This window comes from Oncorhynchus tshawytscha, linkage group LG17 (assembly GCF_018296145.1).
Source record: "Oncorhynchus tshawytscha isolate Ot180627B linkage group LG17, Otsh_v2.0, whole genome shotgun sequence".
NCBI lineage: Eukaryota > Metazoa > Chordata > Actinopteri > Salmoniformes > Salmonidae > Oncorhynchus > Oncorhynchus tshawytscha.
The window spans coordinates 14,804,700-14,823,444 of record NC_056445.1 but is presented as its reverse complement, the minus strand read 5'-3'; the positions used below and the strand labels follow the sequence as shown (position 1 = coordinate 14,823,444).

General features: G+C 45.5%; 3 protein-coding genes across 4 annotated transcripts in view; 2 read left to right on the top strand and 1 right to left on the bottom strand.

The window, feature by feature from the left end:
• Window positions 1–1,002, bottom strand: part of tspan12 (tetraspanin 12) — a 17,270-nt gene extending 16,268 nt beyond the window's left edge. The window contains exons 1-3 of one of the 2 annotated variants that reach the window (XM_042300237.1): window positions 859–999; window positions 383–586; window positions 158–294 (exon numbers count right to left, since the gene is read on the bottom strand). In XM_042300237.1, the coding sequence (XP_042156171.1) occupies window positions 158–280 (123 nt within the window). In that variant the 5' untranslated portion in view covers window positions 281–294; window positions 383–586; window positions 859–999. Of the gene's footprint in view, window positions 1–157; window positions 295–382 lie in introns of both variants that reach the window. The other variant, XM_042300238.1, reaches the window with a different exon arrangement.
• A 2,783-nt stretch (window positions 1,003–3,785) lies between these two features.
• Window positions 3,786–9,989, top strand: LOC112216912 (inhibitor of growth protein 3). Its single transcript, XM_024377056.2, has 11 exons — window positions 3,786–3,943; window positions 4,088–4,159; window positions 4,975–5,075; window positions 5,420–5,485; window positions 5,912–6,008; window positions 7,250–7,321; window positions 7,484–7,767; window positions 8,075–8,283; window positions 8,602–8,794; window positions 8,887–8,925; window positions 9,059–9,989. The coding sequence occupies exons 1-11, from the start codon at window positions 3,916–3,918 to the stop codon at window positions 9,173–9,175; spliced, it is 1,278 nt and encodes a 425-aa protein (XP_024232824.1). The 5' UTR covers window positions 3,786–3,915; the 3' UTR covers window positions 9,176–9,989.
• A 2,716-nt stretch (window positions 9,990–12,705) lies between these two features.
• Window positions 12,706–18,745, top strand: part of LOC112216911 (cadherin-like and PC-esterase domain-containing protein 1) — a 72,673-nt gene continuing 66,633 nt past the window's right edge. The window contains exon 1 of the mRNA XM_042300236.1: window positions 12,706–14,035. Coding sequence (XP_042156170.1) covers window positions 13,739–14,035 — 297 coding nt within the window. The 5' untranslated portion in view covers window positions 12,706–13,738. The remainder of the gene's footprint in view (window positions 14,036–18,745) is intronic.

Here is an 18,745-nt window from a genome sequence, read left to right as displayed (position 1 = left end):
GCCAAACATTCTTGGGATGCAAATTGCTCATTTGTTTTTCTGCGCCTTGGGGACACGCATTGAGGTGGATGGATAAGAGGGGGGGATGAAGTTGTATGCATTGTGTAGCATGTGTAGCACAACGCAGCCACCTGTTGGGGGTCTCCGCTTCTCTTACCCAGAAGAGTAAATTGATAGCGTAGAGCAGGCAGCGCAGGCACCTCACCGCGTCCTCGCGAGCCATTCTGAGCGCAACAGCAATCGCCAAGACAGGACTCCTCATCCTAACCCACGCCACCATGCCAACATCATTAACTAAAAGGAATATAAATCAATTCAATTGGGATCATTAGTCTGTCCCGTGAATACAAAACGAGTTCTCAGTGTTCCGTGTAAGACATACCGGGTTTACATGTCTCTGTGCGTTCTGCGCGCAACTTTCCAATGTCTTGTTTTAGCAGCCGCCGTAGATCCGTGGTAAGTTCCAGAAAGCATTCACAACAGGTGGTTTCTTACTTTCCCCAGTCCAGGAATGATGGAGTGTGTGGATGAGCGCTCAGCGGTGCTGACATATCCAAATCAATCATCACTCACTTAGCAAGGTATACTGCGAAAACATATCCAGAACATTACAACAAAACAACTTTTTATAAGGGCTTTTGCGCCAAATGAACATAATCCATTTGGTTAAATTATTAATGTTCAGCACTCCTTTGACTCCCAGAGCAAACGTCAAACACTAAAAATCATACTATTGCACAGCAGTCTAAATCAAAACAAATAAAATAAAACGTCAGTTGCGCACGTAGACACTGATTCCCAAAATCGATCTCTCCACAAAAACAATTCCCCGGTGGCGGTATGATAGGCCTAGCCTACCTATCGTCCAATTCAGAGTGCCGAGTTAGTTATGCGCTGTCAGTTCAACTTTTCCATGTTTGAGTGGCCAAAACTCAACTCGCAGTTTGTTCTGTGTCATCCAAAGAGGTTGTCCGCGGGGTCCTAGCGTTTCGTCTGATTGCAATGCAGGAGCAACAACAGCAGCAGCAGCAACAGCAGGGCTATGGGTCTTTAGGGGGGGATGGAATGTGGACAGCTTTCCGCCTCCGAGATATAGCATACATAGGTCAAGAGGTCACATTTAGAGAGACTATTATTGTCTGGAGTAAATGTGGGATGGGACTTAATCATGGAACTTCACTAGAGAGAGCAACAATAATGCTGTAATAAGTGTCACCCCTTTCCCACAGATGTGCATGGCTATTATATTATATTCTGTAGTGTTCTGTTCTATTCTGTTCTATTCTATTATATTCCCTGTGGGATGACATTACATAAGCCTATCGCATACTCTTCTTGGTACACATTCTTGATGATTTAGTGTATTAATAAAGGTGTCAATCCTTCAGTTATGAAACACTGAGCATATCTCAGCCATTTAAAGCTTTCACTAGATAATCCGATTATTGGTTAGACTATCTCTATCCCTGTCGATTCTGAGCTCATTCTAAGAAAAGACATGAATGAAAAAGGGGAAGGAATGAGTTACTCCTTAGGCTACATAATCAATCATTAAAAAGAGTAACAACAGACTCAGGTCGGCAAGCATTGTTATCTTAATTTATTGTCTTTTGGTCTGTTTTTAATGTCCACAGTCTAGCCATGAACCCAATGGGATTGATCAGCATTTAAAAGCTTTGTTGTTAGAGATGCACACAAAAAAAAAGACTCAAATGAAAGAAATTGACATTGTATCTTGTGTTCCCTGATAACAATAATGTTGACTCAATAGATTAAAGTAAATTACATCACAGCATAGACTCTTCAGTGTGCCAATCCATTGGAGGCAAGGAGATATGAGAGGATTAGTGTCACGTCTGCTCCCGCTCTCCCCACCCCCCTCTCCCCACCCCCCTCTCCGGTGCTTGAGGGCGCCAGGCTGCCCTGCATCACGCACTCCTATCATCCATTATGCGCACCTGCCTTCCCTCGTCACGCGCATCAGCGATATTGGACTCACCTGGACTCACTCATCACCTGTTGTTACCTCCCCTATATTTGTCAGTTCCACAGCTCTGTTCCCCACTTCTGCATGAATTGTTTTTTTTTGTCTGTGTTACTAGTCTGCTGACGCTGTTCCTGTCTCGTTCCATGTCCGTTCTTTATTAAATGTTTGACTCCCTGTACCTGCTTCGTCTCTCCAGCGTCATCTCATGTGACAATTAGAGGGAATGAGGATGGGGTGGGTTGGGATGGGATGGGATGGAAATGGTGAAGGGGGGGTTGGAGAATTGAGAGAGAAGTGAGACAGTGTTTGGTGCATGGGATGGATGGTTTAGCGCTTGTAATGGAGAGTCGGGTTGAGAGAGATCATGAGGAGAATAGAATAAAGTTTGTTATTGAGAGGATACCAAGTGCGAGAGACTGGAGAAGTGGGTGAGAGAGTGAATGAAGGTGCACAAAAGATTGGTGAATGACTAGCTTCTCATGCGTCTATTCTTGTGGGGGCATGGTAACCTATAGATTGTCATTGTTTTGGATGAACAGACAAAACAAAATGCTCATGAATCCCTACTATAGACCTACAGTGCCTCCAGAAAGTATTCACACCCCTTGACTTTTTCCACATTTTGTGTTAGTCTGAATAAAAATTAATTAAAACATTTAGATTTTTTGTCAATGGCCTACACACAATACCCCATAATATTGTCAAAGTGGAATTCTGTTTTTTGATTTTTTAAAGTATTCAAACCCTTTGTTATTTAGGCCTAAATAAGTTAATGAGTAAAAATGTGCTTAACAAGTCACAATAAGTTGCACGGACTCACTCTGTGTGCAATAATAGTGTTTAACATTATTTTTTAATTACTACCCATCTCTATACCTCACACATACAATTATCTGTAAGGTCCCTCAGTCGAGCAGTGAATTTCAAACTCAGATTCAACCACGAAGACCAGGGATGTTTTCCAATGCCTCTCAAAGATGGGCACCTATTGGTAGATGGGTAAAAATAAAAAGCAGACATTGAATATCCCTTTGAGCATGGTAAAGTTATTAATTACACTTTGGATGGCGATACACTTTGGATGTATCAATACACCCAGTCACTACAAAGATACACTACCCAGAAAGACTCAGCTGTAATCACTGCTAAAGGTGATTCTAACACGTATTGACTCAGGGGGCTGAATAATTATCTAATCAAGATACTGTATTTTAGTGTTTTATTTTATCTTTTTTTTGTACAAATGTTCGAATTGTTCTTTCACTTTGACATTTTGTGTAGATTGTTGACAAAAATTACAATTAAATCCATTTTAATCCCACTTTGTAACACAACAAAATGTGGAAAAAGTCAAGGGGTGTGAATAATTTCTGAAGGCACTGTATATCAGGCCTATAATGGACTGACAATCTGTTTGACTATTCAAATGGGGGTGTTATTTTATTTTCTCAGTGTGTTTACTTATAGTTGAATGTGTTTGTTATAGTTAAATAATATCTCAATTCAATGTGTGTGTAGGCCTACCCTACACAATATCAATTGTGCCAGATGAGCATTATTGTTGCTCACCTGCATTGAAGCTACAAATAAGATATTTCCTTTTAATCAAGTATTAATTTAAATTTAAAATAGCGCATTTGCATTGAAGTTTGATGATTAAAATGTATTTACCTGGTTGGAAAAGCTTAATTATGTTATTTCAGTCAATGTTTGAAATTAATATGTCTATGAACTCCATGAACTAACGGATTTTTGAAGTTTAGCACTCAACTCCATATCTGGCCAATCACATTCTAGTTCTACTGACGTCACTTTCTCTGACCTCAGTTTGTCAGTGGTATTTTTTCTTCGGGACACAGCGGTTTGCGGCGCCATATTGAAAGACACAAATTATTTTCATAAACGCCTAAAATATCTAATTTGCCAAGATGCTGTACCTAGAGGATTACCTCGAGAGTGAGTATTTACGTTTATTTTACGTCTGGGTGGTATTATTTGTGTATTTACTGTCGTAAATGTGCATAATTCTAGCCGGAGCGCGCCCGGACTGTTAGCCTAGCCATGCTAACTCCTATAATCGCTTTTTCTTCTCGCTGGCAGTGATCGAGCAGCTACCCATGGATCTCCGCGACAGGTTTACGGAAATGAGAGAGATGGACCTGCAAGTTCAGAGTATGCACTGTTACAGCGTGACAGTCTACAAACACTTCACCGGCGAGCATTTTTCAAGTTGAAAAACACATCATTCTCAGTTGCGCACTTTTTGTGCTCATGTAGATAAGAGTCGAACTCTTAATACTAATTAGTGGCCAAATAAAAATGTGTTAAATGCAGTGTTTTTATTTGTATAGCTAACACAGCTAGCGGTAGCGAACTTGGCTAGTATAACATTGCAACAACTTTCAATAACCTGAGAAAGTTAACGGGTTTGTATAATTCTAGCTAGGGTTAGAAATGACAAAATAAAAGCATGTTATATTTGTTTTCCATATAGAGGTCCAACTAACGTTTGCTGAATGTAAACAAAACAGAGGACATGGATTCGGAGCGTACACATCACATGTAGTATCAACGTTATACATTTGGCTACTTATCAGTTTTTTTTCATGTGACTATAACTAGCTACGTTTACACGGGCTGTTTGCTAACTAGAACATGCACCAATATTAATTTAGGGGGGTACTGAGACCATAGGCCTACTGGTATAATGCACATAAGTGTGTACTCCAGGCAGAGCAAAATTCAGTTGGGGTATAGTAATGGAAAAGGTTGGGAACCACTGGTGTATTAGTGTTTCGAGTTCACTGGTAGTTTTAATCACAAGCCTTCTGGTCCACAGACACCGCATGTAATATTAGCCCTTATGGTCAGCATTGAAGTACAAATCGATATGAATTCTTCCACATGCATGCAGGGTATAAACCCATATCATTAGGTGTGCCTCAGACACACCTGTCCAGATAACTCACCCCTCCCGTTTGCTGTAGATGCCATGGATCAGTTGGAGCAGAGGGTGAATGAGTTCTTTGTCAATGCAAAGAAGAACAAGCCAGAGTGGAGGGAAGAGCAGATGGGAGTCATCAAAAAGGTGCCAAATAAGTCTTATGTATATTTCCCTTTTCAAAAATACAGTTTGTTCTTTTAATCCCATAAATGTTTTACGATAAGCTGTACTATAACACTTTTTGTAGTTTTCTTTGTCATTTGCATTTTAGTCATATAACAGACACACTTATCCAGGGCTACTTAAAGTTAGTGCATTCATCTTAACATAGCTAGGTGGGACAACATATATCAACATATCAGTACATTTTTCCTCAAAGTAGCTATCAGCAACGTCGGAGCTAGTAAGAAGAGTAAAGCAAGTGCCCGTGTTGGTTCACCAGAGGCAGCTGATTGTGTCAGCCTCTGACTGCTTTATCTCTGTTTCAGGATTATTATAAAGCATTGGAGGATGCAGATGAGAAAGTACAGCTGGCCAATCAGATTTATGATCTGGTGAGTTGGAATTTGAATGCCAAGATGGAGCTCTGTCTAACGATGTCTGGTTTGTCTAATGGGTCATGAGAAACCACTTCTATGAAAAGGTAGGGACAAGGGGAGTTAGAGGAGAGTCTTTATCGCTGGTAGCCTTTTTCAGGATGATTTGTGGGTGCATGTCACCACTAAAATATAAAATGTTCTGTTCAGGACTGTGCGGTCTGTGCCACTAGGTGGCAGGCAAACAATGTGAATAATTTGGAAGTCACTAGAATGTCAGTCTTTTCAAGTGTTTTTAATGTTTTTTTAGATATTGACGTTTCTGTCTTTGAATATTCACTATGAAATAGATCAATATCAAATGTGTAAAATCCTGGGGTGTTTGTTCAACATCTATATTGTGGGGTATGAACAGTATGGTATATAATGGGGTGTGTGTTGCAGGTGGACCGTCACCTGAGGAAGCTGGACCAGGAGCTTGCTAAGTTCAAGATGGAGCTGGAGGCTGACAATGCTGGCATCACTGAGATTCTGGAGAGACGTGAGTCACATCTGTCTATCACAACACCACAGAAGCCCCATCCCCTTCATCTTATCCTGTTTTGGCTTTGGGGCAGTATTTCGATGTCTGGATGAGAAGCGTGCCCAAAGTAAACTGCCTGTTACTCAGGCCCAGAAGCTAGGATATGCATGTAATTGGTAGATTTGCATAGAAAACACTATAACGTTTCTAAAACTGTTACAATAATGTCTGTGAGTATAACAGAACTGATATGGCAGATGAAATCCATCCAGAAAGTGGGATTTTTTTGATGTGGGTAGTTTTCAATTGAATGCCCATAGAATATCTAAATGGGTGGGACCCAGATTGCAGTTCCTATGGCTTCCACTAGATGTCAACAGTCTTTAGACATTGTTTCAGGCTTGTTTTCTGAAAAATGAAGAAGAATGAGACCGTTTTGTCAGTGGACTGTAGAATCAAGCAGAGCTGGTTTGTGCGCCCTTCGTTGTTTTTTCTTTCTATTGAATACGCTATTGTCCGGTTGAAATATTATTGATTATTTAGACAATAGACAACCTGAGGATTAATTATAAACATTGTTTGACATGTTTCGACGAACTTTACCGGTACTTATAGGATGTATTCGTCTGCATGTTTTGACAGCCTTTTAACCTGTGGATTACTGAACAAACCACGCCAACAAAGCTGAGTTTTTGGGATATAAAGAGGGACTTTATCGAACAAAACAAACATTTATTGTGTAGCTGGGGCTCTTGTGAATGTAACCGGATGAAGATCTTCAAAGGTAAGTGATTAATTTTATCGCTATTTCTGACTTTTGTGACTCCTATACTTGGCTGGAAAATGTTTGTAGGATTTTCGCCGTAAAGCCTTTTTGAAATCTGACAAAGTGGCTGGATTAACAAGAAGTTCACCTTTAAACTGATGTATAACACTTGTATTTTTATGAAAGTTTATTATGACTCTTTCTGTATTTTGAATTTGGCGATCTGCAATTTCACCGGATGTTGTCGAGAGAACCTCTCTGGCGCAGGCGTTCCGCTAACTCTCTTGGCCCTGTCAGAATGTTGGGCTGACGGGCTGCTTTTTTTCTATTCTTGTTTCGGTTGCGATAGTGGGATGGTATCAATCTTCCCATCGGGATATTTCAGCCCTGCTAGGGGGCAGTATTGACCAAAAAATGGCCCTGTTAAGTCAACTGTTGTGTCTGTCAGTGTTGTCACTGAGAGCCAGCTCTAACATTCTCTGTCCTCTGTCAGGATCCCTAGAGATGGACAGCCCCTCTCAGCCTGTCAATAACCACCACGTCCACTCACACACCACCGTGGAGAGTAAGTCCAAGTCTTGGCTGTTTGGCCGACTTTCTTTTGAAGTTGTTGCATGTCAGAAGAAAAATGTATATTGACTAAAGAGCTTTGTTTGTATAGATTATTTGCTGCTTTCCTATGCGAGGTCATGAAGGTATGAATTCACGTTGTGTTTGGGTGTGACAGAGAGGAAGTACACCACGCAGCCGAGCCACCACACTACAGAGCACGTCCCAGAGAAGAAGTTCAAATCTGAAGCCCTGCTCTCCACACTCACGTCAGACGCCTCCAAGGAGAACACACCGGGCTGTCGCACCAACAGCACGACGTCAGCCTCTAACAACGTGTACAGTGTAAACTCATCCCAGCCCCTGGCCTCCTACAACCTCAGCTCTCTGCCTGCTGGGCCCGGGGCTGGGGCAGGGGCCATCACCATGGCTGCAGCGCAGGCTGTACAGGCCACCGCACAGGTATAAACACAAACATTCTCTCTCTTTCTCACACACACAGACATACACACAACTCCACGGGCCTCTGATTTATTCAGATGTGTGCTGCAGTGATGGGGATCGGTATCAGTATCTTGACCCAGACGGTCTGTTCTGAGGATTATCTTATCTGATTAGGACAAATGTCCTTGAATGTGTAACTGACGTGTGTCCTATGACTGTAACTAACCCTGTTCATGGCTATGTGTGTCTCTCTCTCTCTCTCTCTACCTGCCTTTCCCATCTTCTTTCTCTGTCTGTGCCTTCCTTCCCCTCCCCTCCATGTCAGATGAAGGAGGGCAGGAGGACTAGCAGTCTAAAGGCCAGCTACGAGGCCATTAAGAACAATGACTTCCAGCTGGGGAGGGAGTTCTCCCTGACCTCCCGGGATACCACGGGGGCGTACTCCACCTCCGCCCTGGCCAACACCCTCACCCAGACCCTCACCCCCGCTGGCTCAGCCATCGCCTCCGACTCCCGCGGCGGACGCAAGACCAAGTACGACACAGCTTATTTGCACACGCACAGCACCCGTACGCTTAGACAAGCATGCCAATCCCTAGCTGGTGGTCTTCTCCAGTGATATCACATAATTTCATGACTTATTAAACCGTGTCAATCTACCCTGCATCACCCCACATTGGATGAACAGATGTCAAATCACGCGACATCATTTCAGTGTCCAGTCCCATGATGTCACGCCACATTATGCCAGCCATGCTTTCCAACTCCACCCTTACAGCATGAATAAATAAATGAAGATGAAACATGGAGATCTAGTCTAAACTGTTTCTGTCTTTTTCTCCCCCTCCACAGGGGCAACACCAAGTCTTCCAACCACCAGTCGTCGTCCTCCTCGTCGTCTTCGTCCCTGTCGTCGTGCTCCTCTTCTTCAGCCCTGGCCCAGGAGCTGTCGCAGCAGGTCTCGGCCCTCCCAGAGTCTGAGACCAACAACCAGGTGGACTGGACCTACGACCCCAACGAGCCCCGCTACTGCATCTGCAACCAGGTACACACACATCCAGAGACACACTCTCTCACACTGGACAGCTCACAACTACAGCTGACAGGTTAACTAAAATGGCTTCTCTCTTGTTAAAGGTGTCTTATGGAGAAATGGTGGGCTGTGATAATCAAGACGTAAGTACCCATTTCCATTTGGGAGTGCTTTTCTCATGTTCTACAACTGTTACCACATTACTTTCACATATGACTTTGTCAAATGAGAGATGAGGTATGAGCTAACCTGAGTCCCCTGTGTGTGTTTGTGTAGTGCCCCATCGAGTGGTTCCACTACGGCTGCGTGGGCCTGACAGAAGCCCCCAAGGGGAAGTGGTACTGCCCCCAGTGTACTACTGCCATGAAGAGGAGAGGCAGCAGGCACAAATAGACACCCCACCTCTACTACCCTGCTCCTCATCCAGGACCACCCCTATCCCATTCCACACCCTTACCCCGCAAAACCAACTGTCAATGCTATATCAACTAGTTCCTCCCAAACAAGTGTGTGTACCTGCTGTGGCCACACACACAGTATTCTTATTCACCTGCCTGTCTGTGTAACCTCTCAGGGGTCAAAACAGTGGGGTCAAAGGTTGTCATTGCAGGGTCAGTCTCCTGTGTGAATATTTGGATGAGACACCTGACTGGAAAATCAAAACGAGCCAAGACTTCCTGAAACCGCACACCCTGGTTGGGTGTCCATTGTCCCCCTCCTGAGTGTTGAGCCTCGGTGCACCCCTTCTCTCCCCCATTCATCAGACATTCCTCGCCTTTCCCCTTGTTTCCAAGCACTGCTGCAACAAGAAGTGTTCATTACAGTAAAATTACACAGACTGCGAAATGTAGTCCATGGGTGTTTATTGGACTACAAAACCCAACCCCTCTACAAGTTTTAATTTGAATTCTAAATAAATTGATGAAACGCAACTATGACTTTGAAAATATGAGGGTGATGATTGGGACGGTGGTCATTTCAGGTAAAGTATGGATGAATATGAGTGACCCTCCACCGTTGAGTCCTGTAAAGCTGAGTTCGGAATGTACAGTGTAAGATCAGTCAACTGAAGCGTGTATGTCTGAGTGTAAATTTTTCTGTATGTGCGTGTGTATGTGTCTAGTCATTCTGTACTGAGATGGTGTGTAAAAGTTTCCAGAGATGTAGAGAGAAAAAAATCCAATAAAGTGATCAAGTTCTTTTGGTATTTCACGTGTTTCCTGGCTTCATCTGTCAACGGTGGCCTCTCTTCTTGATCGAACTGTTACACTTCATAGCTCTAGGTATCCATTGTATTTGACTACACAATCAAAATGTAGATGGCTGTTGAATCACCAATGTTTTGATTCACAGTAGGCTTACAATGTGGACTGATTGTTTTATAAGTGTTTGTACTGACACAAATGTTATACTGTTGCAAAATGTACCAATTAATTGTCGCACGTGCCGAATACAAAATGCAAGCCCTTAACCAACAACGGAGATTTAAGATTTTTTTTAAACTAAATTAACTAAATAAAACATTTAAAAACAGCAACAATAACGACACTATATACAGGGGGTACCAGTACTGTGTCAATGTGTGGGGGTACAAGATAGTTTAGGTAATATGTACATGAAGGTAGTGGTAAAGTGACTGCAAGATAATAAACAGTGAGCAGCAGCAGCATTCAAAAAAAGGGGGAGCGGGTCAATGAAAATAGTCTGGGTAGCCATTTGATTAGCTGTTCAGCAGTCTTATGGCTTGGGGGTAGAAGCATAGACTAGCAGAGAGAACAGTCTATGACTAGGGTAGCTGGAGTCTTTGACAATGTTTAGGGCCTTCCTCACACCGCCTGGTATAGGGGTTCCGGATGGCAGGAAGCTTGGCCCCAGTGACGTACTGGGCCGTACGCACTACCCTCTGTAGTGCCTTGCGCTCGGAGGCCGAGCAGTTGCCATAGCAGGCAGTCATGCAACCAGTCAGGATGCTCTCGATGATGCAGCTGTAACTTTTTGAGGATCTGAAGACCCATGCCAAAACTTTTCAGTCTCCTGAGGGGGAATAGGCTTTGTCGTGCCCTCTTCACGACTGTTGGTGTGTTTGGACCATGATAGTTTGTTGGTGATGTGGACACGAAGGAACTTGAAGCTCTCAACCTGCTCCACTACAGCCCCATCGATGAGAATGGGGGCGTGCTCGGCCCTCCGTTTCCTGTAGTCCACGATCATCCCCTTTGTCTTGATCATGTTGAGGGAGAGGTTGTTGTCCTGGCACCACACTTCCAGCTCTCTGACCTCACTATAGGCTGTCTCATCGTTGTCTGTGATCAGGCCTTTCATCATGGTGTCGTCGCCAAACTTAATGATGGTGTTAGAGTCGTGCTTGGCCACGCAGTCATGGGTGAACAGGGAGTACAGGAGGGGACTAAGCACGCACACCTGAAGGCCCCCTGTGTTGAGGATCAGCGTGGTAGATGTGTTGTTGCCTAGGGAGGTGTTTAGTCCCAGGGTCCTTAGCTTAGTGATGAGCTTTGAGGGTATTATGGTGTTTAACGCTGTGCTGTAGTCAATTAACAGCATTCTCACATAGGTGTTCCTTTTGTCCATGTGGGAAAGGGCGGTGTTGAGTGCAATAAAGATTACGTCATCTGTAGATCTGTTGGGGTGGTATGCAAATCGAAATAGATATAGGGTTTCTGGGATGATGGTGTTGAAGTGCACCATGACCAGCCTTTCATAGCACTTCATGGCTACAGATGTGAGTGCTACGGGTCGGTTGTCATTTAGGCAGGTTACCTGGGTATTCTTGGGCACAGGGACTATTGTGATCTGCTTATAACTTAGGTATTACAGACTCGGACAGGGACAGGTTGAACATGTCAGTAAAGCGTATGCTCGCAGTACACGTCCTGGTAATCCATCTGGACCTGTGGCCTTGGGAATGTTGACCTGTTTAAAGGTCTTACTCACATCGGCTACGGCGAGCGTGATCACACAGTCGCCCGGAACAGCTGATGCTCTCATGCATGCTTCAGTGTTGCTTGCCTCGAAGCGCAATAGAAGTAATTTTGTCTGTCTGGTACGCTTGTGTCACTGGGCAGCTCGCGGCTGGGCTTCCCTTTGTAGTTCGTAATCGTTTGCAAGCCCTGCCACATCCGATGAGCGTCGGGGCTGGTGTAGTAGGATTCAATGTTAGTCCTGTGTTTACGCTTTGCCTGTTTGATGGTTCGTCGGAGGGCATAGAGGGATTTCTTATAAGCGTCCGGCTTAGAGTCCCGCTCCTTGAAAGCGGCAGCTCTACCCTTTAGCTCAGTCCGGATGTTGCCTGTAATACATGGCTTCTGGTTGGGGTATGTACGTACGGTCACTGGGGACAATGTGCATCACTGGGCATGCACTTATTGATGAATCCGGTGACTGATGTGGTATACGCCTCAATGCCATCGTATGAGTCCCAGAACATATTTCAGTCTGTGCTAGTGAAACAGTCCTGTAGCTTAGTGTCTGTGTCATCTGACCACTTCCGTATTGAGCAAGTCACTGATACTCCCTGCTTTAGTTTTTAGATAGAATTATGTTCAGATTTGCCAAATGGAGGGCAAGGGATAGCTTTGAAATCATCTCTGTGTGTGGGGTAAAGGTGGTGTAGAGGGTTTTTTTTTAAACATCAAATAATGAAGTAAGCTTTTAACCCATTACACCGCTTTGTTTTAATGGTGACCTGCTCGCCCCATTAACATTGCATTTGACCTCTCAACAAATGCAGTACTAACAGGGCTATTCAATCATGTCCTCAAGGGCTGATGTACTGCTGTTTTTCTTTATTTGGCAGGAAATGTATTAATGAATGCCAGGAACCTTTTCAATAGCCTCTCTCTCACCACATCTGACTGAAACAAAGCAGGGCTCCAACTCCTTTCTCTAAATAATGAGCCAAGGGAGGACTGGTGTGTGTGCCACAAATAGCAAAGAGTGAGCCCTGTCTTTTACCACAATTTGGAATGAGGGGGAGCAAACCTCGACCCCGACCGAGGAGGCATGTGTGCGCATTTAGACCGCTCCATGTACATCGTGGAATTTCAAAACCGTTACTTTACAAGAACGCTCCTCAACTATCCAGTTGAAACGGATCAATGGTATAAACTCCACTTGTTTTTTTTCTTTACCCGAGGGAGTTTTAATTTTAGGAACCAGTAGCCCTGTGTGTGAGACTGTAATCCAGCCGTCCGCACGGAAAGGAAGTTCGGCTACTGTTGACTTTTTTCCTCTTAGAGTAGCCTAACCCAAACCAGGTGAAGTCGCCCCCCGGTGCTCGGCCAGCGCTCGGATATAGTGGAAACCCTCTTTGTAGTCTGTAACCTATTTCAGGGTCTGAAGTCTTAGTGAAGTTCTTCATTTTTCTAACTTCAGTTTGGCTCTATCTGTGTCTGACGGGATGTTTTCATGCGTTGTGCCTTTGGTTGTGGATGGGAATGGCAGTTTTCTGACAGCGCGCAGTAGCAGAGTCTGATCTATGATGTTCTGCTTCTCGAGAATGTTTTTAATGATCTGAGGGGCACTCTTCCCCAAAGGAAGCGAGAGGGGAAACTTTCCCCATCTCTCTCGGAACTCCAGTGTTCAAGGATGTGATAGTTGGACTGTGGCTCACTTTGATCTAACTTAATTCTCATGAATAACGGAATAACAACGTTGGGGAAAAGGTTTTGTTTGTTTGTGCCAGCTCACAAATGATCACTCGAGTTTGTCATAGTGACGATTCTTGGACACCGTGGACCCCCCTCTGAAATACCAACCAGGTCATATTTGAAAGATAAAATGCGGCACAATGTTCCAGGTCTTTGTGTATTCCTGAAGTGCGTGTTTCTACAGATAGCGCCGCTGCTCTGCGTTCCTTCTATCTGGCCGGGAGAGCGGCCAGAGCGGTGTGAGGTCTGAGTGGGACGCGGAGAAGAAATAGGCTAAATATCTTCCCTCATGGTATGCCTTTATTCTTCTGCCAGCAAAGTTGGGAGTGAAACGGGAATGTTTCTTCGGCGGCTCTGGACGCTCCGCCGCAGGTATTGCTCCGGACGGTTATTGCTCTTAGGGTTCGCGGTGTGTCTTTTGTACCAGACCCTGATGGTGGCACGGAGTCGGTTCAAAGGCGACCCACCTGCGGCTGACGAAGGCAACAAGTCAACGATGACTGAAGCGTTGGAAGTATTTGATGAACTTCTGCAGGACCCTGCGAGGCTTATTTCTACCCTGGAGGCTTTGGAGAGGGACAGATATGTAAGTGGGTTTATGATAGAATTCCACTTGTATATTATTGTACAATGTTTTTCCTGTGCTTTAGGTAGCCTACTTGAACCTTGAATATTGAAGATTCAAGGATAAGCATTGTTCCATCCCACAATGGGAAAGGCCATTTCATCATCAAAACACAGGGGCATAGGCTTTCTTTAAACCGTGCTGTGTTAGTTGCATGCAATGGTTGTATGCCTCCCTATGCAGCCTGTGTTTTGTCTTTGGGCTCAAAACACCGTCTGAGTTTCATTAACTTTAATGAGCAACAACCTTAGCTTCAAACCTAATAACAAAATTATTGGATGCTGACTCCTTGGCTTAGCCTATATAACTAGCAGGTTGAGCCTATTTTAATTTAGTTGTCGGCCTTTATAACTAACAAGTATTGTAAACTGCTTAAGAATAGTGAACCGTTTTTTTGCTATGGATATTAGTGTTGAGGTATTTAGATGAGCTTGCTAGGAGCTCGAGGCTCAATGCCCATTGGTCAGCTGGACATGCCATGTGCTCTAGAAGTATCCCGGGTGCAGCTTTATTTATTTAATGCGAGCTCTTCGCTCCACACAGATGATTGACACCTGTATGAACCTTTAGAAAAACAAGGTTGCATATCAATTTCCCGGGTTATTTTAAGTGATTCGTTGTCTGAAAGTGTTCCCTGATATAGCCTAAAAGTTCTGCCATTAATCAAATTGGATAAGCCATCCTTTGACAGCTCTCATGCATCCATAAAATGACAGCTGACATAATCTGAGGCAAACCAAACACGAGGGATTTAAATGTATTTATTACCCAGCTGCCTCAAATGTGGCCTATGCCTTGACCATTATAGCTTTGCTTGACATTGTATGGGCTAGCTAGAGCGTGTGTATGAGTGTGTGACAAAGACTAACAGTGTGTGTTTGTGCATATGTGTGTGTGTGTGTGTTATGGTGCATGTGGGTAACACAATTGGATGACAGACTGCTCTGTAATTGTGAGAGTATTTTCTGGTAATCCCACAGTTACTGTGTTTGCTTTTCAGTCTTTCAGAAAGTGTGTGTTGTATTCAGACAAGATTGACCGCTGCCATAGAACACAAATCAGCTGCTAGTACCTCAGGTCACCACACAGCTCTCTGGTTACCATCTACCTCTAATAACTGATTCTAGATCAGCTCTACTTACCCACTTCTAACTTTTACCATTATGGGTTAAATTTGGAAATTGTTCCTGGAACAGTTGTCATGGCCCCTTGGAGAGGAAGAAAATAATAAATAAACAAGGAGGGGGGGGGGGAGAAGGAGGGATAGTGTTGAGAGAGATATTGAGAGGGAGACAGACAGAGACAGGCAGTCTGTTGGACATGTTGACTATGTGGTTGACAGAGAGAAACCGAGCTGTCACAGCCAAATGTGTTATCCACCACACACACACTGCCTCAGTTTAGCTGTTGAGTGCAACTCCGAGTTCTAGAAACAACTCTAACAGTTCTGAATGTTGGACTTATTGTGAATCAGAAGTTTGACATCTGAGCCATTACGTTGCCTTTATTTCTCCTCTCATAATACTCAAAGGACTCTGTCATAGTTGATATTGAGTGTGACTGGGGCGGTTTGATTGTTGGCATGTCTAGAGCCATCGTTACAAAAGCCCTGTCACTGTAGTGTTTGTGCCTGTTACCCTCTGTGGCATGTCATACTAACTAGCTTCACACTGTGTGTATGGGGTGTTCAGTATTTGTGTCTGTCTGGGGCAGGATGGTGATTGGAATTGCTGGAGAGTTGTTAGGGATGGAGCAATTTGGCAAGGGTGTTAGTGTTATAGGTTTGCAATGTGTGTGTGTGAGTGTGTGTCCATGTGCGTGTGTATGCAGTTAGCACCTGTGTATGGCTGTCCCAGGCTTTCCAGGGGTGCTAGCGGGGTGAGTGCTCCAGCAGTAGGCCAGTAGGAAGTGTTAGATCAGCGCTACGGAATGTGATCCTCCAGTGCTTTATTCCCTTTGAGTTTCTTCCAGACCCTGACAGCCCCATTCAGCCACAGGGCAGGAGGCAGGAACAGAGCAGAATCAGAGATCAGAAAGCCATGGAACACAGCCTCACTCGCACACAAATACACGCTATGATTCAATGGCACTCCTACTCCCATCAGAGCGGCCACACATATGTGTGGAGCACGTTTGGTGGTGTTCAGAGTGGAACCCCTGCCAGAAAGATCTGGATGCTTGTTTGCTTCTTTGACACTGATTGGCTGAAAGTGTGTATGGGAGGAGGTTCCAGCATTTGACCACTGGCACTAACCGGACTCTCTAAGCTTGGAGAAGGTCACAGGTGGGGTCAGGGAGAAAGTTAGGGTGCTGGGATGGTAGGGTCAGGGAGTCAGTTAGGGCGCTGGGATGGTAGGGTCAGGGAGTCAGGTAGGGCGCTGGGATGGTAGGGTCAGGGAGTCAGTTAGGGCGCTGGGATGGTAGGGTCAGGGAGTCAGTTAGGGTTCTGGGATGGTAGGGTCAGGGAGTCAGTTAGGGCGCTGGGATGGTAGGGTCAGGGAGTCAGTTAGGGTTCTGGGATGGTAGGGTCAGGGTCAGGGAGTCAGTTAGGGAGCTGGGATGGTAGGTACAGGGAGTCAGTTAGGGTGCTGGGATGGTAGGGTCAGGGAGACAGGGAGTCAAATAGGGTGCTGGGGATGAAGGGTCAGGGAGACAGGGAGTCAGTTAGGGTGCTGGGATGGTAGGGTCAGGGAGTCAGTTAGGGTGCTGGGATGGTAGGGTCAGGGAGTCAGTTAGGGCGCTGGGATGGTAGGGTCAGGGAGTCAGTTAGGGTGCTGGGATGGTAGGGTCAGGGAGTCAGTTAGGGTGCTGGGATGGTAGGGTCAGGGAGTCAGTTAGGGTGCTGGGATGGTAGGGTCAGGGAGTCAGTTAGGGTGCTGGGATGGTAGGGTCAGGGAGTCAGTTAGGGTGCTGGGATGGTAGGGTCAGGGAGTCAGTTAGGGTGCTGGGATGGTAGGGTCAGGGAGTCAGTTAGGGTGCTGGAATGGTAGGGTCAGGGAGTCAGTTAGGGTGCTGGGATGGTAGGGTCAGGGAGTCAGTTAGGGTGCTGGGATGGTAGGGTCAGAGAGTCAGTTAGGGTTCTCGGGATGGTAGGGTCAGGGAGTTAGGGTGCTGGGATGGTAGGGTCAGGGAGGCAGTTAGGGTGCTGGGATGGTAGGGTCAGGGAGTCAGTTAGGGTGCTGGGATGGTAGGGTCAGGGAGTCAGTTAGGGTTCTCGGATGGTAGGGTCAGGGAGTTAGGGTGCTGGGATGGTAGTGTCAGGGTCAGGGAGTCAGTTAGGGTTCTCGGATGGTAGGGTCAGGGAGGCATTAGGGTTCCGGGATGGTAGGGTCAGGGAGTCAGTTAGGGTTCTCGGATGGTAGGGTCAGGGAGGCATTAGGGTTCCGGGATGGTAGGGTCAGGGAGTCAGTTAGGGTTCAGGGATGGTAGGGTTAGGGAGGCAGTTAGGGTTCTGAGATGGTAGGGTCAGGGAGGCAGTTAGGGTGCTGGGATGGTAGGGTCAGGGAGGAAGTTAGGGTGCTGGGATGGTAGGGTCAGGGAGGCAGTTAGGGTGCTGGGATGGTAGGGTCAGGGAGTCAGTTAGGGTTCTGGGATGGTAGGGTCAGGGAGTCAGTTAGGGTGCTGGGATGGTAGGGTCAGGGAGTCAGTTAGGGTTCTGGGATGGTAGGGTCAGGGAGGCAGTTAGGGTGCTGGGATGGTAGGGTCAGGGAGTCAGTTAGGGTGCTGGGATGGTAGGGTCAGGGAGTCAGTTAGGGTGCTGGGATGGTAGGGTCAGGGAGTCAGTTAGGGTGCTGGGATGGTAGGGTCAGGGAGTCAGTTAGGGTGCTGGGATGGTAGGGTCAGGGAGTCAGTTAGGGTGCTGGGATGGTAGGGTCAGGGAGTCAGTTAGGGTGCTGGGATGGTAGGGTCAGGGAGTCAGTTAGGGTGCTGGGATGGTAGGGTCAGGGAGTCAGTTAGGGTGCTGGGATGGTAGGGTCAGGGAGTCAGTTAGGGTGCTGGGATGGTAGGGTCAGGGAGTCATGTAAACACAGTTCACTTTCATAGCCGCCACGTTGTACTCCTTCTCGCATCTATGCACTCTCCTCCTCTCACCTTTTCCCTTCGCTTGTTGACTTTAATGCCCAACAAATCAGCTGTATGTGACCAGGCACAAAAACTTTCCAAGCCAAACCATATCATAATGGCTATACACATCCTACATCATTGTCACCATATTAGCTAAAGTAACGTCATAGTCAACATAGCTATTAGAACTAATGCGTTAGTAAACCCGCTGCAATCATGCAGTAACGTTAGAGTACAGTCAGTAAGTAGTTTAGCACTTACACCGGCCGGCATCTGTTGCAATAAATTAGTTTTCAAAAAAGAACCTTGACTTGGAACTGTTCCAGTGTTGTGTTGGATAGTCATAGCCAGGTAGCTAACATAGCATACCTCTGTTTGAGCAGGGTGTTTGAGTAGGCTAAACTACATAGCTGCATTTGCTAGCTAAGCAAGTGTCACGTTCGTTGGAATGAATGGACCAAGGCGCAGCATACTTAGAGTTCCACATGTTTAATAAATATGCAACTCACCAAAAACAATTATAGAAGGAAACGTGACGTTCTGGACTGCTCACAGGCAGCTACACAAAAACAAGATCCCACAAACAACAGGTGTGAAAAGGCTGCC

What these genes read in the sequence shown, in the direction of transcription:
- LOC112216912 (XM_024377056.2), top strand. Translation starts at nt 3,916, where the DNA reads ATGCTGTACCTAGAGGATTACCTCGAGA. An exon ending in AGATGGGAGTCATCAAAAAG is followed by an intron (nt 5,076 to 5,419) that starts GTGCCAAATAAG and finishes TCTCTGTTTCAG; the next exon opens with GATTATTATAAAGCATTGGA. An exon ending in CTCACACACCACCGTGGAGA is followed by an intron (nt 7,322 to 7,483) that starts GTAAGTCCAAGT and finishes TGGGTGTGACAG; the next exon opens with AGAGGAAGTACACCACGCAG.